Source organism: Hippopotamus amphibius, chromosome 8 (assembly GCF_030028045.1).
Source record: "Hippopotamus amphibius kiboko isolate mHipAmp2 chromosome 8, mHipAmp2.hap2, whole genome shotgun sequence".
NCBI classification, from domain to species: domain Eukaryota; kingdom Metazoa; phylum Chordata; class Mammalia; order Artiodactyla; family Hippopotamidae; genus Hippopotamus; species Hippopotamus amphibius.
In genome coordinates, this window is record NC_080193.1 from 3660477 (window position 1) to 3683715 (window position 23239).

Sequence of the window (23239 nt, forward strand, 5' to 3'; positions counted from 1 at the left end):
GCTGTAATGTCTTTTGTGACTTGGTCTAGGAAGTAATGTCACTTCTGCCACATTTCATTAGAGGCAAGTGACTAGGTACAGCTCACACTGGAGGTGCAGGGGTGGGGGTAGGCTCCACCATTTGAAGGGAGGAGTATCAAAGAAATTGTGCACAGCTTCAAACACCATAGCTTCTAATGTTGCTCCATTAGGTAGAATGGCTTCTGTAGTGTCTCTGAATCCCCATCTCTCCCCTCTCTCTCTTTTACTCATATTTTACTAAGCTGTTGATTAAAAAAACTAAAAACAGAGTTGCTGTGTGATTCAGCAATTCCACCCCTGGGCTTATATCCGGAGGGAACTCTAACTCAAAAAGATACACACACTCCAATGTTCATAGCAGCACTATTTACAATAGTCAAGACATGGAAGCAACCTACATGTCCATGGACATAAATCCCTTGCACTTCTAACTCCGTCATGGGGGTAGCTTCCTAGAGGACACAACCAACACCCAGGTCCCGGCTCCTCTGGGCTGCCAGACCCCTTACCCCCAGGAATGCCTTCTCTCTTCGTCCTGTGACTAGAGCATCCTCTGTCTCCCCTCCCCTCCCCTCTCTGTCCAGGGCCTTGCCCTGGGTCTGGCACATAGCAGACCCTTAGTAACTATTTGTTTTTGAATGAACACAGATGCTCTGGAGCTAGGCACTGCCTGCACCATTCTCCTGGCACAGAGAGCTGCAGAGAGCCCTCCGGGTGGGGCCAGGAGGCCAGATCCACAGGGCAGAGGGAGGGTGCCTTCCAGGCAGTGGGGAGGAAGGCCCTGAGGTGGGGAGGCGCTCCTGGAGCTGAGAGTCTCCCAGGGCCAGGGGAGGCTCTCCCCACAGGCCAGGTGAACATCTGACCTGGCTTCTCCCCTATCTGCTGTGTGACTCCTGGCAAGTCACCTCTCTTCTGGGGCCTCACTCCATCCATCTCGACAATGGGATGATAAGCCCTGCCCTCCCCAGGGAGGGGCAAGGGTTGTGAGCATCAGATGAGGTCATTGCTGGGAAAATGTGAACAGGCAAGGGTGGGGTTCGCCGGGTCCTGGGCATGGGGTCAAGGTATGGAGGGGGAAAGAGACAGAGAAGGGAGGAAAAGAAAAGATTAGGAGAGAGGGAGACACACACACTCACGCATGCATGCACGCGAAAAGGAACAAAGAACAGAAAAACACGAGAGATGGAGAAAGAGGGAATGAGTGAGAGAGAGAGAAATGATAAAAGAGGGGCTTCAGTGAAAAACTGTGAAGAGAGACAGAGGCGAGAAAGACAGAGAAAGAAATGGAAAGAGGAAATAAGATGGGAAGTTAGAGACAGAGACGAGATGGATGGGGGAGATGGAAAGAAATGATGAGAATCAGAGTCAGGAAGGAAAAGAGACTACTAGCCAGAGAGGGATGGGTGAGGAACCAGGAGACAGAGGGTGATGGGGACAGATGGAGATAGACAGGGATAAACAGTCCGACAGGGAGGGAGGGAGGAGGGAACACCTTCTCCCTCAGACCCCTGCCCCGCACTCCCCACTGTCACCCACTATACACCCTGCCCCACCCTGCCCCACCCCAGACGCGTGGGGACCCAAAGGAAAGCCTTGGCCCCCCTCTGTTTGTGGGGCCCAGCTGGTCCTGTCTTGTCCTGCTGGTTTGGCTCCCGACATCCTCTGCTCCGAGGCCACTGAGGGACACTCTGGTGGCAGCCAGGGCTCCGGAGCCTGTCCTGTAGGCTGAATCACATGGCCATCCGTTAATCTGAAGGGAACACGCAGTGACACCCTCCCTCGAGGCACAGGCAGGCCCAAGTCTGCCTCCCGTTGGGGCCTAGGCAGGAAGAGATCTCATAGGTCCGCTCCACTGTACCCCCTCATTGTACAGAGGAGGAAACTGCGGCCCTGAGAGAGGCAGGGACAAACCTGCAGTCACGTAGCAAGGCAGTGGCCTGACCAGGATTCACTGTCACAGATGCTGTGGCCCCCAAACCTTTGAGACTTGCTTTCTCTTGGGTAAACTTCTTCTTGCCCAGGGGTGTCCTGAGGCATTGGTGACAGTGTTTCGGTTGCCAGGCACTGTGCTGAGAATCCTGTGACGTGGCTGCTGTGACTATGCCCATCATACAGGTGAGAAGACTGAGGTTCAGAGAAGTTGAGACTTCTAAGCCTAAAGTCACACTGTGCCAGGACCCAAGCTAGGTCTGTGCGACCTTGAAAGTGCCTGCTGTGGCACCTCCCAGGCTTCCTGGGTTGTGACCAGCAGGAAAGGGCTCTGTAATATGGAAAAGGAGGGCAGAGGTGGGTGGCAGTTCCTACAGCTGGGGAAAGTTCCCAGAATGATGGTTCCCAAACATCAGAATTCTTCCCAGAGGGACCCACCTGTGTTCCGTCCCTGACTTTGGGAATCCCAGGTGTCCCTACCCTTCTGGCCACTGCTCATTCTACTCCATACCCCCTTTCCCAGCCTCTGGAGAGAAGGAGTTTGGCTCCTGGGCTACCCTCCCCCCCCCCTTCTCTTCACTGTCCCCAGCTGTGACCTTTGGAGCCACAGGCCCAGGCTGGTGCTGAAGCCACAGAGATGGATCTGCACAGCCTGCAGCCCCCTTCTCCCTCCTCTGCACAGGGTTAGGAGCTCCCCGTCCCCAGCTCTGCGCCACTGGGGCTCCTCATCCTGGAAGACACTCAGGTGGAGATTGAGGGGCTGCTAGGGGAGCAGTAGGCAGGGGGGCAAGATAGACAAGATAAGACACTGTCCCAGCCGGCCCTGACCTCCCAGCAAAACCCCGCAGAGCTGCACTCCCAGCCTTTAATCCCTCCCCAGCTGGGCCCTGACGGTCACCTGTGGCTTCCTCAACCTCATCGATCCTGCTTCTTCATCTGCATTTGGGTTGTAAGTACCCAGCTTCCCCAGATGGTTGGACGTTGAATAATACATCAGCTTTGAGACACAGGAACATCTGCTGGGTGGAGCCCCTCCCTGATGGAGAGACCACCCCTGTCTCTTGAGGGACACACGATGCCTGCTGTGTCCCCAAGGTGGCTGCAGTCCAAGGATGGAGGTCTGCACACCCAGCTCCCCAGGCGACCTCTGCTCCTCTGGGGACCACCGTCCCTTCAAGCCCAGAGCCTCAGCCCTGCCCAGTGTTGCTTTCAAAGCCTGCTCCGGCTGTGTCTATACCATCTATCAGACCAGGAGGGCGGCTGCTGGGCCACGCCTGTGCTTGGAGTCCCAGGAAGGGGGGAGCCCTGGGGCACCGTCCCCTGAATATGCTGAGTGCCTTTCTTAGAACCAGGACCGGGCAGGTGGAGCACCCCAGGTGGGGGGGGGATGGCTGCTCCCTTTCCCAGAAGCCTCAGCGCTCCCGAGGGAGGGAGGTGGCCACAGAACCCCAGCCCTGCCCTCCTCTCCTTCACGCAGCTTTGGCAGAAGCCCATGGCCCTCTGCCAGCTTCACGGAGGTGTGTGTGGTGGCCACCCCTGGGGTTGGGGGATGACCAGTTCTGGGAGCCTCCTCTGAGCGCCTGAACCCTCTTCCCTCCCAAGGGAAATACAGGTCCCCCTTCTGGTCCCCGCCCCCAGGGCCCGGGGGCTTTGGCTCCTACCGTTCCCATCCAGGCGGGCTGGTGGCAGGTGACTGGAAGGCGTGGAGAAAGGCAGGCCGCGTGGGGGCATGGGCCCCGGCAAGTGCAGTCCTCAGCCAATCCGCAGCCTGCCCAGCCGGTGGATTCAGTTACAAGCCCCAGATCACCCCATACTCCAGCCTCCTTCCTATTCCTCCCAAAGCGTCATTCATTGGCCCCGCAGCACCGGGTCGGCTGGGCACCGCTTCCGCTCAGCTGCAGAGCTACTGCCTCGTGGGCCCACCAGGGTAGGCTTCCCAGGGGCTTTGTCTAACGGGGCTGGGCCAGGGCAGAATGGGGGTTCTGGTGGTGCTGTTGGGGGTGCTTAGCGTGCTGGGGGTGGCTCTGGGGGGCTTCCCTGCCCTCCACTTGCACAGCACCTCCTGCCACTTGGCCAGGCCCATCGCCGGCAGCCCTTTGGGGTCCCTTAGCTTCCTGGGCAAGGATGCCCAGGGACTAGCCCTGTTCCATGCCCGCTGGGATGGACACGGGAAACTGCAGGTGTGCAGCCGGCAGGATGAGCCAGAGCTCACTGCAGCCTTCGGTACCCTCTGCGCTGATGAGATCACCCGGGGCTCCTTCACCCACACCCCTGGACCTGGGCTGCAGAGAGCCCTGGCCACCCTTCAGAGTCAGTGGGAGGCGTGCAGAGGGCCTGCTGAGAGTCCAGCGGGGACCAGGGAGAAGCGAGCAGCAGGGCGGAGTGCAGCCCCTGGCACAGGACACCAGCGGGTGAAGAGAGGCTGGACCCTGTCTGGCACACTGTGGTGTGGAGTCGGGGACTCTGCCGGGAACTCCTCAGAGCTGGGTGAGCCGTCGGGGTGTGGACTGGGGAGCTGGTTGGGGAGGAAGTGCAGGCTTTAGCCCTGGCACCCACTCTCTCAGGCTGTGTGTCCCAAGGGAGTGACCTGGCCACGCTGAACCTCAATTTCCTTATCTGTAAAGTGGGGTGACCATAAATCTCATCATAGGATGCTTAAGTGAGGTTATAGATGGGAAAAGTCCTACTCACACCTGGCAGTCCTCATTAATCAGCATCTGAGGGAGGCTGAGCCAAAAAGTCGTTATCCAAGAGGAGGCTTTACGGGCACGAGGTGTCCAGTGGAGTGGACGCCAAGCCCCAAAGGTCTGGGTTCAAATTCCAGCTCAGCCCTTCCAAGCTGAGCGAGTTACTTCCCCTCGCTGAACCTGTCTACTCACCTGCATAATAAAAGTGACAGCTCCCTCCCAGGACTGCTGTGTGTGTGGGTGAGGGACGTGCCAGGCATTTGGGAGATGCTCAGCAAAGGGTGTTATTGCTCGGGTGATGAAAAACACGCATGGCTTTTTTGCACCCTTGGTACAGCTGTCTGCACGTACACATGGAGGGCTTGCGGGGAGGACTTGGCACTTGAGTTGGAGCAGGTTGGCCTCCTGACAATGTCTCATCGTGCCAGCAAGGTTGCAGCCTGCTGTTTGACATTCCATTCTACACACATTCATAACTTCAGAGTTTCACTTGGGGTGTGAGCCCGAGAACTCTGGAGGCAGACACCAGTTCACCTGAGGAAGATCTTTCCATCGGCAAGCGTTCCTGGGTGGGCTGCCTGGCACTTGAGTCGCCCAACAGAGGTGGTACCTGGGTGTTCTCTTCAAGCTTTGAAATTCTAAGTCCCCCAGAGGGAGGCCCGAGGTCACCCAGGGCATCCGTGTCAGGGCTGAGGCGAGCGCTAGGTCTCTGCTCGTGACATCAGGTAGTCATAGCTGGCATGTGGTGCCCAGGACCCTGTTGAGCTGGTGCCCCCTCTGCTCCCTGCAGGGCTCTTCCAGGGCCCTGATCTCTGCTGCCAGGAGCATGACCGCTGCCCACAGACCGTCTCACCCTTCCAGTACAACTATGGCATCCGAAACTACCGACTCCACACCATCTCTCACTGCAACTGTGATGCCAGGTTGATGGTGGGCAGGGAGGGCTGGGGGCTCGGGGTGGGGTTACCAAGTCCTTGGGTGCAGAGTCTGGGATTCCAGAGAATTCTAAAGGATCAGTCAGCCAGACTCCGCCGGGCAATGGGAAAGCTGAAGCCTAAGAGGAGAGGGGACTCTTGGACCCCAAATCACCTGGCTGGTAGTGACCGGGTGGTCTGGGAGAGGAGCCAGGTAGCCCTCTGTGCTCCAGGGACCTGAGTGCCAGCTCTGGGGCAGGTTCCATCAGTGCCTGCAGAACCAGCGGGACTCCATCTCTGACATCGTGGGCATGGCCTTCTTCAACGTGCTGGCGATCCCCTGCTTCGTGCTGGAGGAGCAGGAGGGCTGTGTGGAGTGGTACTGGTGGGGCGGGTACGTGGCTGCCCCTTTCGAGCCCCTTCTCAGCCAGGGGGAGCTGGGGCTCCGAGACCAGGAGGAAGGCCTGTCTGTATGTCTGTCCTCCAGGAAATGATGCCTTGTCCTGCCTGTCCTCTCCTCTAGGTGGGGCCCAGAATACAGATGCTCCCTGGGTGCCCTGCATGACCCAGTTGGACGTGGGATGAGGGATGGGACCGGCAGACTCCAACCCGGGGACTTCCGAGAGGGGGATTCTAGGTCACCGATTGCCACCATGTGCCACCTCCCAGGTGTAGAGCACATGGCTCTGTACCCCTCGCCCGTCTCCAGCCCAGGACCCTCTACAATGCCTCCTGGAGCTCCCCAGCCACGCCCCCAATTCCCAGTCCCCAGAACTCAGCCCCCAGCAAGCCTCGGCAGATGCTGCACCCTCAGAAGCGGCCAGCACAGCAGAAAGAGTCCAAGCACCCCAGCCAAGCCAATGCCACAGCCCTCCAGGACCCTGTGGCCTCCCCTGGGCCTGATATGGCCCCCATAGTCCAGCTGGAGGTCACTGATCCAGGCCTTCAGGGGCCACAAGGTGACCCAAAACCTCAGGGTGAGCTCAGAACCTAACCTTGGGGGCTCCTGATGTGAGGAGGTATCGCTGCCTCTGTGCAGGGTGGGGGGCCCCTGTGTTGCTTCCTTTCCTGCTCTGAACTTCTTCTGGGGTCTCCCAACCTCTCCCATCAAATCATGCTGCAGCCAGAGGGATTTTCGTAGCTCCAAACCTGACCACGGCACTCCCCATGGAGCCCCCACTGTGATGGTCCAAAACCCAGGGGTTGTCGGGTCCCGTCCTGCAGACCCTACTCCCCAATCGAAACTCCAGTTCCACAAACGTCATTTGGTTCCTCTAAAGCCGCTTGCTCTCTCCCACTGCTGGGCCTTTGCACATGCTGTTCCTGCTGCCTAGAGCATTCTCCCTTACTCTTCCTCTCTTCCAGTTTCAGCTTCGCAGCCTCTGCCTCCAGGAAACCTCTTCTGACCACTCTCGACTCTTTGGGCTTCCCCCATGGCAGCACTGCTGTGTGTGTGTGTGTGTGTGTGTGTGTGTGTGTGTGTGTGTGTGTGTGTGTATCTCCCATGTGTGAGGCACTCTGAGGGCACAAAAGGCATGAGATGAAGGGACCTGTGCGAGGGAGACTGAGCATGTGTGCCAGATGGCAGTGGGCATCAACAGGGCCTCGCTGGGGGACTGGGCTCCCCTCACCACCACACTTGCCCCCAGGTGCCCGCCAGGCCTGCCGCAGCTTCCGCTACCTGGACCAGTGTGAGCACCGGATCGGGCCCCAGGAGACCAAGTTCCAGCTGTTCAACAATGCCCGTGAACCCCTCTTCCACTGCAACTGCACCCGCCGGTGAGGCCTGCTTGGACCCTTGGGGGTGGGCTGCCTGTCACCAGGCACTGGGAAGGGACACCTGGCTGGCTAGGCCCTGCTCCAGCCTGAGGCTGCCTCTGCCCTCAGTCTAGCACGCTTCCTGAGGCTCCACGGCCCACCTGTGGGTGCCAACACGCTTTGGGAGCTGTTGGGCATGACCTGCTTCAAACTGGCCCCTCCACTGGACTGTGCTGAGGGCAAAGGGTAAGTGACAGCAGGGCCAGGAGGGACGGGGGACTTCTCCAAGGGGTGGGGTGCCTGTGCCCTCTCTGTGCACCTGAGCTGAGCGGGTTGGGGAAGGGGTCAGTGGACCGCTGAGCTCCACTGTCATTATCCCTGGATTTGGCTCTGCAGTTGGCCCCTGTAGGTTGTGTCTCAACTCTGTCATTTACCTCCTGTGTGACCTTGCAGGCTGAATCACCCCTCCACGCCTGTTTCCTTACCTGTAAAGTGGAGGTAGAAGCCAAGGAGGTGGCATGTGTGATGTACATAGACCAAGGCCTGCAGGATACATAGTAAAACACCTGATTAACTCTTACTCCTAATCCACAATCTCATTTCAATTCCAATTCTCAAAACTGACTCCTTGTTACTTTCCCTATTTCACAAGTAGGGAAACTGAGGCCCAGACTGACCCGGGTTTCTGCAGCCTGCTAGTGGCAGAACCCAGGCCTTGGGTGCCAGCCCGAGTTTATTCCCCACCCTGCTAGGTGTAACCTGTGCCTATCACCCCCGCCGGCCTCAGCCCTGCTCCTCTCTGGGCCTCGGTTGCACTGTCTGCAGAGTAGGGTGGGATTCTTAGCAACTATGACTGGCCTGCCCCACTTCTCTCCCCACAGCTGTTCCAGAGACCCCAGGGCCATCAAGGTGTCAGCTCAGCACCTGCAGCAACTTCAGCAGAAGCGGCTCCAGCTCCAGGGGACAGGCACAGACAACAGGCAGGCATGGCCTACAGAGCACCCAAAGGCTCCCATGTCACTCTATGACCAGTGCCTGCAGCTGACCAAGGGAGCCAGAGGACCCAAAGGACAGCAGAAATCCTGGAATCAGTGACCCCAGTTCCAGCGCTCGTAGGCACCAGACTGGACCTTGTCCCTGGCTTTGCTAGCCCCTGGAGGTCTCAGCTTCCCCGCCATGTGTTAGACCGAAGCACGGACAGGCTCTCGTGGACAGCCAGAAGGCTGCATGGGTAGCTGGGGGGGGCCAAGGCCCAAATGCTGGACCATGTCTCCTGCTGTGCTGGGTGATCTTGGGCTGGTGATACAACCCGTCTGTGCTTGGATGTGGGATTCAGGAGGCTCATCTGCTGCCCCGGGCTTGGGCCTTCCCAGGGAACTTCACGTCCAGATGGGAAATGGGGAGAGGGTAACACTGCAGCATCCCCAGGAGGTACCAGGAGGAGGTACACAAAGGTCCATGTTGCAAAATTAACGCATGTCTCAAGGACTTGCCCAGGGAAGCCCCAGTGCCTGCCTGCTGAGGTCTGGAGCAGCAGGTGGGGAAAGAGGGATGTCACAGGAGTACCGGTGTCTGAATCCAGGGTGGCGGGAACGAGAGCGGGGCTTCCCAACTCCTCTCCTCCCCCGAGGACCCCTTCTCTTCACAGCTGCTATGCTATTCCTGGCCCATTCTTTCTGCTCTAAACCTAAATCCAGACCTCCTCCCTGCCCTTGAGGAAAAGAACTTCACTCTGAGCCTTAGTTTCCTCCTCTGAAAAAGGGAAGTGTAAACAGGACCTACCTCATAGAGTTGTTGAGGATTAAGTGAACCAACACCCAGACAGCCCTCAGCACCTAGTAAACGTTCCCTCCCTCCAACACACAGCCAAACTGCACTTAGGTGGCTGATTTTCAAAGGTTCACATAAGCTCTTGGAGGCCTCAGTTTGCTCATCTGTGAAATGGGGCTAAGAACTGCACTGAACTCAACACCACAACTCAGGCTTGTGGTGCACATTAAAGGAGATGGCATGTGTAATGCATACAGCTGGCGCCTGGTAATTGTCAGATCTGTCATCCTCTCATCTCTTTAGTCCCTTCCTCTGACTCCCCCAACCTCAGACTGCTAACAAGTTAGGAAGGAGTCAGGAGTGAGGCTGGAGAATTTAATTCCTAATCGATGACCTCTGGGTTTGCTTCCCCCATCCCAGATGGGGGCCGGGATAGGGCTTTGCCGATTGTCACAGTTGAGGTGCCAGGACCAAGTCTGGGGGACCCCAGTTGGCCACCCCTGGCCAGAACAGAGTGGCAGGTGAGATAAAGCTGGAGCAGCAGCAGGAGGGAGGCAGGCGGGTGTGCAGAAGATTGAGGCAGAGTGGGGGCCACCTGGGCCCGCCTGCCCACCCCACCCTTAGGGCCCCAGACCCCCTTCCTCCAGCCCCTGCCGACCCTGGGGGCTGGGAGACAGGCTGTCGGGGGCTGGGGCCTCCCGATCAGGTCCCCAGGAGCCACCACCGCCAGGGTCTACAGTCTCCAGGCGCAAGGCAGGCAGCAAGCCCAGGCTTCGAGGCACAGATGGCGGGAAGGCCCAGGCCCCAGGCAGCCCAGGGGGCCCCTCCTCACTGCTGCCCTGGCTGCCACCATCACTGCCCCTGTCGGGGGCCACCCGGGGCAGGCGGCGGCTCTGGGGCGAGGGGCTTCGGCTGGTACCACGGCGTTCACGGGACGAGGGCCTCAGGGCAAGGCCGGGGAAACGGGCCAGGCCTGGGCTTCGGCTGCGGTGCCGCTTGGACTTGCCAGGGCTGGGGCTGCGGGACTTGGGTGCAAGTAGCTCCAGGGTGCTGTCATCCTCGTCCTCTGAGCTGGTGCCTGAGCTGTCTGTGCTGCTGCTGGCCAGCTCCGAGGTAGGCAGCGAGATCTGGGGGGAAGGCTGGTCACTGGGGTGCCCCTCTCCCCACCCGGCCACTTAGGCCTCTGGGAACCACTCCTGCCCCCCAACCCTTGGCAGACCCAGGAAGGTCAGGCTACTAGTAGGGGGTCACAGAGCAGAATGTAGAGGCTATAGAGGCATTTGAATAGTCCTATGGTGCCCCTGACCTTGCAGCCTGGCCGGCTCACCTGGAAGGGCTCAGTGACCCCGATGAGGATGCTGTGGGTGTGGCTATAATAGCCCAGGATGAAGTCTCCGTGGCCTTTGGGCAGTGACTCCTCGCTGAACATCACCTGATGGGCCAGGGGGTTTAGGCCCAAGTTGGGGTGACGGAGGCAGCCTCAGGACCCCTCAAGCTGAATCCTGAGCCCCCAAAGGCAATGGGGACTTCCTCCCACTCTCCTCCCCTCCCCCCCTTAAGTACCTGGTAGATGTTCCCATCCACATCCTCGTGTTTGGCCCAGACATAAGCCACGTAGTCCTTACAGTGGCGGAAACCCACCTGGGGCAAGAGCAATCAGGGTCGTGACCCCTAACATCTGACCCCAGCAACCTCCCTGTGTGGCATCAAACTCTGGAGAAGCCAGTGACCTCACGTGGGTCCCTGGTTGCCCCTTCACGCCCTTCCTCCCCCGAGTTGCTGACCATCCCCTGCCCTTCTCACCCGGTACAAGCCGATCCAGTCCCAGGAGCTGCGGGCGAACACCGTCTCTATGCGGTACCTCACCACTGCCTGCTCCGGCCGCACCCACTCGTCCGCCACCTCTAGCTGCACGAGCGGCACATCGTCTCTGAAGGCAAACTGCCCAGGGGCAGGGGGCAACATCAGGGGAGACCCTCTAGTATGCTATGCACTTAGAGCCCTTGGGCCTGAGTTAGCACAACTCGGCTGAGATGAAGGGCCATGGAAGCCACTGTAAAGACTGGGAAACTGAGGAAGAACAGGTCTAGGATAGATGCCGGACTTCCTGCCTCCCAGCTCAGGGCTCTTTTTGTCCTTAGCCTCCTTAGGGAATGAGTGAGAACACAGCCTTGAAGCTTAGTAGACCACGGGTTTGGCCCTGGCTCTGCCATTGGCATGCAGTGTGACCCGGGGTGAGTTTCTTGACCTCTCTGAACACCAGGGCTCCTGTCTATATTCTCTGATGATCTTATTTAACTCTTGGGGTTGCTCTGCAGATTCAATGAGATACCATATAAAGCATCCTATAAACTTCTCAGTATACAGTAGGTGCTCAATGAATGATTTGCCTATAAGCTAACACAGGAGTCCTATAATGCACTGGATATTCTGGGGTAAATGGAACACCCCTGAGAAGGCAAGAAGAGCTCTGGGTAGAAGGCTGGAGACCTTCCAGGCTCTGCTACTAACCTGTTTCATAACCTCAGGTAAGCCCCTAGTCAGCCGAAGTAAGACTTGGTTTCCGCACCTGTACTAAGGAACCACTATTAACCTTGTCTGTCATCAGTCCATGGAGACAAAAGAATCTCCTCTTCCCAGGGTCACCCCCAGCTGATCAGGGGGTCACCACGTGGATGGGGTTGCTAGGGTGGCAGGTGGCCAGGGTACTGGCTCCACTTCTGTGATGCCAGCCTCAGGCTTTTGTCTGCTCTGCCTGTTTATCTGGTTTCAAGTTTCTCTCTCTCCTCAGTTTCTAAGCCAAGTTGCTCCAGAAGAAACCAGCCCATCCCCTCCCTGCATCTGGGTTCCTAACAGCAGGTCTGGCCAGCTTGGGCTCTTGGAAATACCCTTTAGGGCCTTGTGAGGTCAAAACTCCTGCTGAGCCCTGTTCTGTGTTGCTTTGGGTAAGAGATGTAAGTTCTCTGAGCCTCTGTTTCCCTCATCAGTAAAACTGGGAGGAGAATTTAGACATCCTCAGGGCCTATCACTGCATACTCAGGGATGACATATGTGAAGTAGCCTATGCAGGCTCTGGCATATAGTAGGGGCTCAAAAGGTAAGGTCATGGGAAGCCAGGCGTGGGCATATTTCCACTCCCAGCGGAGGACATTGGCCACTGTCCTGCTGACTGACCATATGACAAAGTTAGCAGGGAAAACATTCTCTGGCCTGCTGGGCTCCCTCTTACCAGATCAAGAGAATCAGAGAGCTCAGAGCTGTGTTTCAGGGTTGGAAAGTGGGCTCCACCCTACTCTACCGCTGAGCCTGCATTCGACTTGGGGCACATGCCTACCCCACTAAGGGTCTCTGTTTCCCTGAAAAACAGAGAGTGGAACTACATGGTCTCTAAGATCCAGTTCTGACATTCTTGGATTTCCCCTTTTTACTTTGGCAGCTAGGGACCTCAATCCTAAACACAATGCTAAATTTTATAGTAACTATTTAGACTTTAGCTTTGTATTTTTTTATATCTCTACTCCCCCTCCCCACCACAGATAGTAAGATGGTAAATAAATAATAAGTGAATGTGAATGAATGCTACATGGGGTTTGAGTCAATATTTCGAGTTTGCTGGTCTTATTATATATGTGAATTTTAACATGTTTCCCTAAGCCTTTCTTGGAAAAGGGGGGTTAGGGATTAGTGGAAAAGGCGTACCCTTTGAAACTAGACTAGCCTGGGTTCAAATCCTAACTCCTCCCTTTAGTAGCTGTATGACCCTGGGCAAGGGATGCTGTGTCTCTGAGCCTCAGGTTTTCTATCTGAAAATGGACATCATAACCCCACTCCCAGTCTGCTATGACAAGCAGGTGCTGCTAAGGGCAGGTGCAAGCGGTCACCGGTGAGCAGTGGGATGCTGAGCCGGGCCTGGGGATGCCATGCGGGGAGGATGAGGCCAGGACTCACGTGCAGGATGAACTGGGCAGCCACGGGCTTGTGGTCACTGACAGTGTACTCCATGTGGCTGCGGTAGCTGTGCTGGGTCACCTGGAGCCGGTGGCTCTCCCGTCCTGAGGGGCTGAGACCTCCACCTGGAGCCTTGACCTTCCACAGGATACGGTCTGTCCAGGCCGGCTTCCGCTTCTTGGCACTGTGGTGGGCAAGGGTAGCCTGAGCATCAAGGGCTGGGGGTCAAAGCACCTCTGCCTTGCCTCCTGTTTCCCTTCCCTGTCTCCCTTATCCAGAAGCCCTCAGCCCGCATCCCCACCTCTCATCCCAGTGCTGAGCTCACCTGGTATCATATTTGTTAGTACCCACATCAAACTTGAAGGTGGGCGCAAAGTTGAGGGGCCCCTCCTGAAAGCCCTTCAGGATGGGCCAGGTGTTCTTGGCCATGTTGAGCTGTGAGAGTCCAGAAGCATAACATTGGACAAGAGCTGCGGCAGGGCAGATAGGGCCAAGGACCACAGCCTAGGGCGCAGGAGGTCCTAGGGCATGTTCTGTGTGCTTGGGGTTTTGGCGTGCAGGCTGGCACTCCCCACCTGGTCTTTCTCCCAGAGCTGGTGAAGCTGCTCGCTGTCGATGGCAAACTTGACGAAGTGCAGGTCGTAGCTCTCGATGCGGAAGTTCAGGTCCCCGAACCAGAACACGAGGCTGGTTGGGGGTGGGGGGATCAGCGGGGTCCCAACCCAGATCCTTCTCTGCCCCCATCCAACCCGACAGCTCTGTCTGCTCCTAGTGATGAGGCAGCGGGTGGGTGGGTTGCGGCGGAGCCTCCAGCCCGCCACGGAGCAGCAGGGGGTGCGGACCTAGAAGAAAGGGTCCGAGCCCCAGCGAGGCTCTGCCCCTCAGCAAAGCTCCACCCTGCAGGCTCCACCTCCCCATCAACCTTACCAGCATTTGTGTTCCTAGATCTAGGGTGGGTGGTCTCCACCCCCATAGGCCCCGCGTCTCCCCACCGGGCCTACCGGCCTCGCCTCTGAGGCCCACCCCTCCTTCACGAGCCCCGCCCAAGCTCCATTAGGTCCTGCCCCGGCCCGTACTCGTGATCCAGGATGCCTTGAGCGCCAGGCCCCTGGAACTGTTGGAGGCTGAGGATGGTCTGGAAGTTGTCCTTGCGCTGCTCCGCTTTGTCCATGTGGGCCGGCAGGTGGCAGTTCAGGAAGCACAGCATGTGCCCGAAGGCGGCCAGTCGCACGCTCACTCCGCCCTTGTTGCCCTTGGGAGACAAGGTTGGGCGGGTCCTGGGCGGGGCCTAGGCAAGCAGGTGAGGCCCGGGGCGGGGCACAGGGTGGGCCGGGTCCGCGGCTGAGGCCCAGGACCGGTGGCGCTGTGGAGAGGGGTGGGTTCTAGGGAAAGGAGGGGAACACGAGGATGCGGTGGGGACCGCAAGGGACAGGGTCTGGAAAACGAGGGGTGGGGGCGGGGTGGGGAGAGGCTGGCCTCAGAGTAAGGGGTGGAGCTTGGGGAGGGGATAGTGCCCGTGCCGTGGGCGGGGGCCGGGGACGAATCCACGGACCCCTTGGGGCCCTGTCCCCCCCAGGCCGCTTGCACGCTCACCCAATAGCCGCCCAGGCCCGTGCGCGTGCAGTCCGTCTGCACGTCCCTCAGGAAGGGCAGGTGGTAGTACTTGGCGAACAGCAGCAGAATGACGCCCTGCATCCGCACAGTGCTCACCTGCCGCGGAGGCGCAGGAGGCTGGGGGACCCGACGCAAGTCCCCCGGCCCCCGCCCTCGCCTTTCCCCGTCCTTAGGGGTCCGCTCCTCCATCCTCCCGTTTCACGGACCCGGCCGCGGAGGCCCAGGGGGCCCCACAGCGAGGCAAGGCAGAGCTAGGGCCGGGACTCCAGGGGCTCAGGGGGGCTTTACCAGCACGAAGTTGAAGGGCCCCAGAGCGTCCATGAAGAGCTCGCTCCACTGGTCCGTGAAGAGAGCGTCCTTGAGCCGCTTGTTGATCTTAGAGTTCACTTCCTGCAACCTGGGGGGAACGGTGAGGCGGCCTTCGGATGGGGCGGCGCCCTAGAGACCCCTCCCAAGGGCGGGGGTCTGGGAGGCAGGAGGCGCTCAGCAGGGAATCGACTCGCCCTGCCCCCTCACCCTATGGCGATCATGTCTGCCCTGTCACGGTCATCGCCGCTGCTGCCCAGGTGGAGGAGGGATGTGACATCGTCGGGGGGCATGGCGGTGCCCACGTTCCACGTGACCACAGTGATCCTGGCGGGTGCGGTACAGGAGGGGTTACCACGGGACACCACTCCCTTACCCTCAACCTCCCTCCCACAGGGCTCTTTCTGGGGAAATAAGCTGTGGGTGTACACCCTCAGAAGGACCCGCAGTGGGCCCGGGATCCCTCCCACCAGACTCTCCCAGGGGAGATCAATGGAGGCAGGAGTGGGCCACTCCCTTAGGAAAGGATGCTGTCTTCTGAGGGTCTCAGAGTTGGCCTAACACCCTCAAGGACTCTTCCTCGGGGAGGGCAACTGGGACAGAGTAGGGTAAGCCACCCTAGAAGGATGGCTGGTCTCAGAGCTCAAGCCCCAGAAATCTCTTGGGAGAGGCCCCCTCACCAGAAGCCGGGGTCACTCTTGCAGGTGGGCTGAGCTGACCAAGAGGAGGAGGATGAAGTGGATGTAGAAGAGGAGGTGGTAACCGGGGCTGGGGTAGCTCTGGGCTGAAGGTTGGGGCTCAGGTGTCCGCCAGGCCCTGCACTCTGGGTGCCAGGCCTGGGGAGGGCCATCTCAGCGGCTGGGGGGACACATGGGGAGCGGTTGGGGGAGCGGCTGGGGGAGCGGCTGGGAGATCGGGGTGGCTTGGGCAGAGGTGGGGGCACAGTCTGGGCTAAGGGGGCCCCTGGCCGGAAGGTGGGGGACAGAAGCCCTGGAGAGCGAGTGCCAGGCTCTGGAGGACCCTGGCCCGCATCCAGGGGCAGGGTCTGGGGTGGCCGGGAGAAGACAGGATCCTCAGGACTGCTGCGGGGGGCCTCAGGCCGGGCTCTGAAGGAGGGGGAGATCCGAGGGTCTGGGGGGGCTTGAATCAAGGATGGGGAGCCCACAGGACCAGATGCCTGAGTTGGCGGCTGGAGATGCCCTTCAGAAGTGGGAAGAGCTCTAGGGGCTGGGGCATCCCTCTGTTTAGCTGGTGTCCATCCCACAGAGGCCGGGGCTGATGTGATGGTTGCTGGAGCCACGGCCTGTTCCTGAGAGGGCAACGGAACCCGACTGGGCACTGCGGAAGGGCTGGAGGGGGGCTGGAGGGGCTGTTTCTCAGATGCCATGGCCAGGCTCAGGCCTGAAGCTGCCAGTGCTGGCTTGGGTCCCATAGAGGCAGGTGGCACCTGCTTCTGGTCCCTGGACAGTGGAGCCAGCCTGGGCCCCAGGGTAGCTGGGGGAGGCCTTGGCCCAGTCGAGGCAGACGTCACCAGCTGCCCCAGGGATGTTGGAGCCAGGACTGAGCCTGAGGTTGCTGGAGGAGGCTTCGGCCCAGCCGAGGCAGACGTCACCAACTGGCCCACAGACATTGAAGCCAGGATGGGTCGGGGAGGCGCCAGAGCCAGCCTTGGCCCCACTGAGGAAGGTGGCATCGCTGCTTGTGGCCCCACAGGTGCCAGAGCCAACCTTGGTTCCGATGGTACTGGGGCTGCATTCTCCTTCGCTGGGAGCTGAAAACGTGAGTCCATCTTGTATAGGACAAGTCAGAGACTCAGGGTCAACCCTAACCAGGCCTCCACTTGCATATAGACCCCAGCAGACTTCCTCTAGCTAAGAAATGCACATCTTTCTCAGGAAGTTCTTGCTAATTTCTCACCTCAATTCCTTCTGCTGTGAATCAGTTTCTCTTTTGGAGGAAACAGGACACAGAAACCTACCCCCTCCCCCAACTGTGACACCTCTTTCATAGGTGGGGAAACTAAGACCTCCGACTCGAAGGAGGCAGAGTGCGAGCGTGGACCCGAGGGCTCTCCTTGACTTCCTGGCTGGCACCCACTCCCTGGCCACCCTGGAGTGCTGGGTGGCTGGAGCCAGTTTCCTGAGCACCGCCCCCCATAGTCCCTGCTGCTCCCCTAGCCAAGGGCTACTGATCTGACCCCCCAAGATCTGCCCACTCTGGACACCCTGGGGCCAGCCCGTTAAACACCACCCTCTTTCCTCCACGGTACCAGGAGCCCTCAGGTTCCCCCCACCAAACGTCCCCAAACTCCTTGGTCACAGCCCTCTCCATCTTCGTCACCCGTTCCCAGAGCTCTGTGCAGGAGAAAGAGCCCAGGCTGGGACTGGCCATGTCGATTCCCAGCCCAGCTTCACGTGACCTTCTGCTCAGGGCCTCAGTTTCCCTGTCTATAAAGTGAAGGAAACTGGCGAAGGCTCCCTGGCCACACCTGATCCTGGGAAGTCTTGGTCTCATATGTTCTGCATTTATGAGCCCAACATTTGCTAGGATTCCATTTGAGCTCCATGGAATAGTCCCTCCTCCCAAGTGTGATTCTAACATCCAGAGAAAGTCCAGGATTCTGTTGATCCTGGTGCCGCAGTTCTGTGCACAAGTTGTACCCTCTTGCCCTCATCACCCCACCTGTGAGGACAGGCAAGCAGGTATCCTGTTTCTGTCCGGCAGGTGGAGTGGGTGGGGTGGGGTGGGGCCCTGCAGGGACCTCCTCTCCCTTCCCCATCCGTCCCCTGTTACTGATGCCCCTGTCTCCAGAAGTCAGGATAAAGCGTCCTTTGCCAGGGAGGGCAGAGGAAGGTTTACACTCACACTGGGGTGGCCCCATCCCTGCCTCTAGAGATGCAGTTCTGTCCGCATCCCGTGTCCTTCTCGGTTCACAGAACCTGAGACTCTGCCTCCATCTCTGTCCCCAAACTCAGCTCTTTGAGGCTTGCATTTTAGGCATTCTCCTTGGTTCCTAGTGTCCCACTCCACACACCCCCCTCCCAAACACCACACCGCCTCCAGCACTAACAACTTAGACATCCCAGATGTCACAGTTTCAGTCTTCAGGGACAAGCCTCCTCATTTTGCATTTGCTCAGAGAGGACAAGCAACTTGCCCAAGGTCACACAGCAAAGCTGGAGCACAGCTGGGTCCCCTGATACCTGGTCCGGGGCTTTCCCAGGGGGTCCTGGAAATGGTTAACTCCATCTCTCTCTGGGTGTCCCATCACTATCCCTTCAGCTCCTAGGGTACCCTGTTTGCCCAGTCCCTGCTTGGTGGGCAGAGGAGAGTGCCAGCCCCTCAGCTGGGGGCACCAGGGTCCCTGCAATATGTGGGGGGGGGGTGTGGGACCAAGGATCAGGAATGGGGGGACTAGCCTTTAGGAGTCTTACCTTGGAGGGTGCCCCAGTTTGGGAAATCCCTTGGGGCATGGGCAGGGGACCCAGGCCAGCCCGGGTCCCCGGCCTCCCGCTGCCACTGACGCCCTGGCCCTCCATGTCTGCAGCCCCAGCAGCCCGGGTTCCCTTGGGCCCCAGCTCCAGCTCCTCTGCTCCCGGGAACCAGTGATGTCATCAGCTGTTTCAACCTGCTGAGAATTTAAAGGCACAGGCACCAACTTCCCAACCTAGAGGTAGCCAGGACAAGGTGGCCTACCCCCTGGGGAGTGGCCACTGAGCCTGGAATGGTCATGGTGGGGAAGTGGGGAGTGGACCCATTAGTCTGGCACAGGTCCCAGCTGGCAGCATAGTGGAAGCTGTCTTTCTGTTCTCAGCCTCCAGGTGATAGGCCTGGCCAGCCCTTGCTCAAGGGAGGGGCATTGACACACCTGAGGGTAAGGTAGCTCAGAGGTCAGCCCCCTCTCCAGGGCCTCAGAGACACCTGAGTCCCTGCCTTGATCCTGTGACCTTCCTGACTCCCTGACAGCTCAGGGCTTGCCTTGGCCCCCACCCTTGCCCCATTTTCAGGCCTTGGTGCCCGCCCCCTGCCAGGCTCTACCCTTCCCATCCCAGAGCCAGACACTCAGGCTCCAGCATCTGGAGTCCTTTTCCCATCTCAGCCTCAGCACTGGCCCCTCCTCTTCTGCAGATACCTCACGCCTGCCCTCGGATGTCCCCACAGCCAGGCCCAGCCTGGCTCTTCTCAGCTTTCCTCCTCCAGGATTCACTGGGTGTTGCTTGGGAGAGGGACTTGCTCAAGGTCCCTTGGTGAGCTGGGGAGCTCCCCTGAGTCTCAGTGAGGAAAGGGACCTGCCTCAGTGACCCAAGAACCACAAAAGCCAATTGGGGTGTCTGGGGGAAGGGAGCTAGGGTGGAGAAAGGCCCAGCAGTGGGGGAACAGACTGGCAGAAGTGTCAAAAACAGGCCTGGGAACTTCTTTGGCCAGGACCCAGCATAGGGCCTGCTCTCCCACAGATCTAGGGGAGTGTTTGTTGAATGAATGAATGAATCAATGAGAAGAGTGAATGAGTGACAAGGTTCAGATACGGCCAGAGATGGCTGTGGACTCTGCCTCTGCCTCTTCCCCACTCACTCTTATCTGCTAAACAGTCCCTGAAATCCCGATTCCTCCAGAACTGCTAGATTGCTTACAGAGAAGTGATGTCGCTCAGTTTAGGCAAAAAATGTTCAGAGTTTTGTGCCTAGAGTTGCCTGCTGGTAAAGTCACCTCCGTATTCTCATGGACCTGTGTGGTCCCCTACATGAAAGTCACACAGGCAGATGCCTCGTTGCCCTCTTCTGGGTGGACTTCCCACCTCTGCTTGACTGTCTCTGGGTCCAGTCTGTGTTTCTGGGCCAGCACCTCTGTGAGGCTGAAATTTGAAGGGGCAGAGACCCAGGCTGTATTAAGGTCCTGGGGTAGAAAGGTTTTTGGGTGGTGATGGGAGGGGTAACGACCGTGGTGACCGTAGGGGTGGAGATGATAATGTGTGTAATTATGATGATGGGAGTAGAGGACTCACAGTGATGTTGGAGGTGGTGAGGTGACAGTGATGGGATGGATAATGTGATAGAAGAGGTAGTGGAGGTAATGGTGATGGCAACAGTCGAGGTGATAACAAAGGTTGGTGATGGTGGAAGTGGCAGAATGAAGACATGGTGCTAATGAAGAGGGTGATAGTAAAAGTGGAGGAGAGATGAGGGCAGGAGAGGAGGCGGTGGAGGTGGAGGTGAAGATGGGGGTGGCAGTGAGGGAGGAGGTGAGTGTGGACATGGTGGTGGTGCTCAGGCCACCAGAGATGGAAGGAAATTTTGAACTTACCCTGCCCAGCCCTCCGACTCCTATTTTACAGATGAGAAAACTGAGGCCCCCAAGAGTACCTGGCTTCTGTTGCAATCCTGGAAGTGATAGGGGACAGATCCAGTTCCCTGGAACCAGTCCTAGGGCTCAGCCATCAATGCCCTTGAGAAGCCAGGCAAACGTCATGCAAATAAGTGTGCAGAGGGCTCCTCTGCACCAGCGGGGCAGCCAGGATCTCCACCATGCCCCTCCCTGAGCTCAGATCCTGCAGGGGCTCTGTTTCTGGCTCTGCCACTGATTTACTTGGAGAGTCACTCATATTCTGAGTGTAAGGCAGATAAAAACAGTAGATTTGTCCTAAGGTTGCTGTGAGAATTCAAGATAATACATACGAAGGGTTTAGCACAGAGCCTGGCACAAGCAAGCCCTCAGTGAGGGCAGCTGCCCTGGAGTTACCACCACCATCACCATCCTCATCACCATCATCACCATCACCATCTATTCCAACCTGCCCATTTGGTGGATGCTGAAACTGAGGCTTAGCATAGTTGCATTCCTGGTAGGGGTGGGGGAGGGAAAAGGGGCTCTGAGACCCAGACTTGGCCTTGCTAGGGGAAGGGGGCGGGGGGTGGGCCCCGGCTGTGAAGGGAACAGGGTAAGAGCTATATTTGAGCTCCTGGTGTGATGACTAAGGAGGTTGATAACAGGCTCTGGGGCTCAGGGCGGCAGGCTGGGGGCAGCTGCCAGGGAGAACCGCCCCCCTGGAGACGGCTGTCTCCGGAGGCACCTCCTGGCTCCCTCCCTTCCCGCACTCCTGGGGGTAGGGGTGGTGTACTGAGGCAGAGAGTACATCTTGTCCTGCCCACTCCTGGAAATCTTAGTGCTGCCCTCCAGGCTGTTTGGGTCAGGGATAGGAAAGGAGGTGGTTAACGGATTATCTCAGTTATCCTCCATAGTAACCATGTGAGGTTGGTAATAAGATCCCCACTTGACAGAGGAAGAAACTGAGGCCTAGGGATTACCCAGCCAGTAGGGGACAGAGCATGGGGTTCCCAGGGAGATGGTGGTTAATTCTACCGCACAGAGTTTCCCGTTAAACCTATTCTTTGAAGGAGAGTCAGTATTGTCAAACCGAAAAGAGAAGAAACACCCTGGGAAGCAGAGGGAGCGGCAGGTGCAAAGGTATGGACCGTGAAGGGTTCCGGCTGTGAAAGGATGCAAACTCTGGACACGTGCCCTCACGGCCCTTTGCCTCAGAGTAAATTCCCCAGAAGCAGGGAAGGGAGAGAGAGACGTTCTTCCTCTTTCCTCTTCCTCTTCCTCGATCCACCTCTGGGGCACCTGATGGGTAATGGTACAGAAGGGTGTGTCCTCCTTTGTTTTGCTCCCCAGTCACCTGTGAGGGAGGTCACACTGTGGCCACTAGCTGAGAAGTGTTTCAAGATGTAGAGGGTGCTACAGGATAGTGTGGGATGGTGGAAGAGGTAAGTATCAGGGAGGGCTTCCTGGAGGAGAAACTACACAGGCCTGGAGGAACATTTCTCCTCCCAAGGCTGCACTCCAGAGTTCCTTATTGGTACCAAGTGCCACATGTTGTATCACTGTCCCCTCTAGGGCAGGTGTCATCCTTACCTCCCATTCTGCCCCTCAGGAATGAGTTCAAGGAGGAGTGACTTTCCCAAGGTCACACAGCTGGGGCCTGAGCTCAGACATCCCTCCTTCCTCTCCTTGGCTCCCCCTCCTCCCAGGCAGCCCGGCACCCGCTGTCAGCTGCTCTGAAGTGAGCGGCTATTTTTATTCTGGTGCGAGGGGATCTCGGGCAGCAGAGCCATGTAGGTTAGAAGGCTCTAGGACAACCAGCTTCAGCAGGCAAGGAGAGGTTTACTGCAGGGACAGAAGCTTGCCTGGGGGCTATCCTTTCTTGCACGTTGACCTACCCTTGGCCCTCAGGTCTCCAGAAAGTTCTTTATCAGAGCTCAGAACAGAGCATAGAGGTAGCCCTGATCCCAGATCCAGCTTGAGCCCTAATCTTGTTAACTGAGACCCGATCCCACACTAAGACTGAGACTCTACCCCAGCTCTAGATTGAGCCCTGACTCTGGTCAAGTATTGAGCTGGATCCAAGCCTGACTAAGCCCGATTCCAACTTGAGACCTCAATTCTGGACCCAGATTGAGCCCTGATCCTAGCTTAAGACTGAGCCACAGTCACAGACTGAACTTTAACCCTGGTTTGGACTAACCCTTGATTTCAGACTGAGACCCAAGCCCAGGTCTAGACTGAGATCCAAGTCTGGTCATTAACTGAGCCTGGTGGCAGACTGAGCCCTGATCTTGGTCACAGACTGAGCCCGGAGGCTAACCATTGACTGAACCCTGGTCTCAAACTGAGCTCTGATCCTGGGTCACACAACTCTGGTCACATACTAGTCCCTGACCTCAGACTGTGCACTGAATCTGGTCAAAAGCTGAGCCCTGAACGTAGTCACACACTGAGACCAAGTCCCAGTCACTGACTGAGCCCTGACTCCAGCCCGGGACTCAGTTCTGAACCTGGTCATAGGCTAAGGACTGACCCTGACCTTGTCTGAGCCTGGCTTTATCACAGACTAAACCCTGAACCCAGCCCCACCTGAGGAAGGCTGCTGGCCTAGAGTACAAACTGCCACATAAGGACATGGATTACGAGCAGAGATGTGTTCTGGGAGACACTAGACCTCCCATGGCTGCTGATGCCTGAATGTTCCCTGTACTGCTGTGGCCACTCTCTACCATCAGTTCCACTAGTTGGCTACTCAACACTCAGCAGCCCAGGCTGTGGCCCCTGCAGGCCACAGCATCCAGGTTAATGCAATGAGAGTGGTTTGGTGGCACCTGTCCAGTGAACAATGTGGGCCCATGGGGCATTGAGGTTTGGCTCTGTCAGCAAAAAAAGACACAAGCTCCATGGGGCCTCTGGCTTCAGCCAGTCTGAGGCCCTTGCTAGGGTATGGGGTCGGCTAGTGGGAACCCA

General features: G+C 58.0%; 2 protein-coding genes and 1 long non-coding RNA gene across 8 annotated transcripts; 1 reads left to right on the top strand and 2 right to left on the bottom strand.

Moving 5' to 3' along the window:
* Positions 1 to 1600: 1600 nt before the first annotated feature.
* On the bottom strand, positions 1601 to 8233 carry LOC130859372 (uncharacterized). Its single transcript, XR_009055194.1, has 3 exons — positions 3612 to 8233; positions 1933 to 2281; positions 1601 to 1746 (listed from the first exon to the last, which is right to left on the bottom strand). It is a non-coding gene; the product is annotated as an uncharacterized LOC130859372 (long non-coding RNA).
* Positions 3804 to 9447, top strand: PLA2G3 (phospholipase A2 group III). 3 transcript variants are annotated; one of them, XM_057746729.1, is made up of 7 exons: positions 3804 to 4437; positions 5428 to 5560; positions 5811 to 5945; positions 6221 to 6528; positions 7201 to 7330; positions 7439 to 7555; positions 8191 to 9447. In XM_057746729.1, exons 1-7 carry the CDS (start codon positions 3924 to 3926, stop codon positions 8402 to 8404), a joined length of 1551 nt encoding a protein of 516 aa, XP_057602712.1. In that variant the 5' UTR covers positions 3804 to 3923; the 3' UTR covers positions 8405 to 9447. The 3 variants fall into 3 exon arrangements, with proteins under 3 accessions (XP_057602712.1, XP_057602713.1, XP_057602714.1); XM_057746730.1 differs by having other exon boundaries at positions 6317 to 6528; XM_057746731.1 differs by lacking the exon at positions 5811 to 5945.
* A 232-nt stretch (positions 9448 to 9679) lies between these two features.
* INPP5J (inositol polyphosphate-5-phosphatase J) lies at positions 9680 to 18486 on the bottom strand. 4 transcript variants are annotated; one of them, XM_057746726.1, is made up of 14 exons: positions 18382 to 18486; positions 17367 to 17369; positions 15628 to 16736; positions 15158 to 15274; positions 14930 to 15038; positions 14621 to 14737; positions 14104 to 14279; positions 13603 to 13714; positions 13353 to 13462; positions 13028 to 13211; positions 10883 to 11020; positions 10643 to 10720; positions 10407 to 10511; positions 9680 to 10206 (listed from the first exon to the last, which is right to left on the bottom strand). In XM_057746726.1, the coding sequence occupies exons 1-14, from the start codon at positions 18484 to 18486 to the stop codon at positions 9700 to 9702; spliced, it is 2970 nt and encodes a 989-aa protein (XP_057602709.1). In that variant the 3' UTR covers positions 9680 to 9699. The 4 variants fall into 4 exon arrangements, with proteins under 4 accessions (XP_057602709.1, XP_057602707.1, XP_057602711.1 ...); XM_057746724.1 differs by lacking the exon at positions 17367 to 17369; XM_057746728.1 differs by lacking the exons at positions 17367 to 17369; positions 18382 to 18486 and having other exon boundaries at positions 13603 to 13795; positions 14621 to 14716; positions 15628 to 15798.
* Positions 18487 to 23239: the final 4753 nt, after the last annotated feature.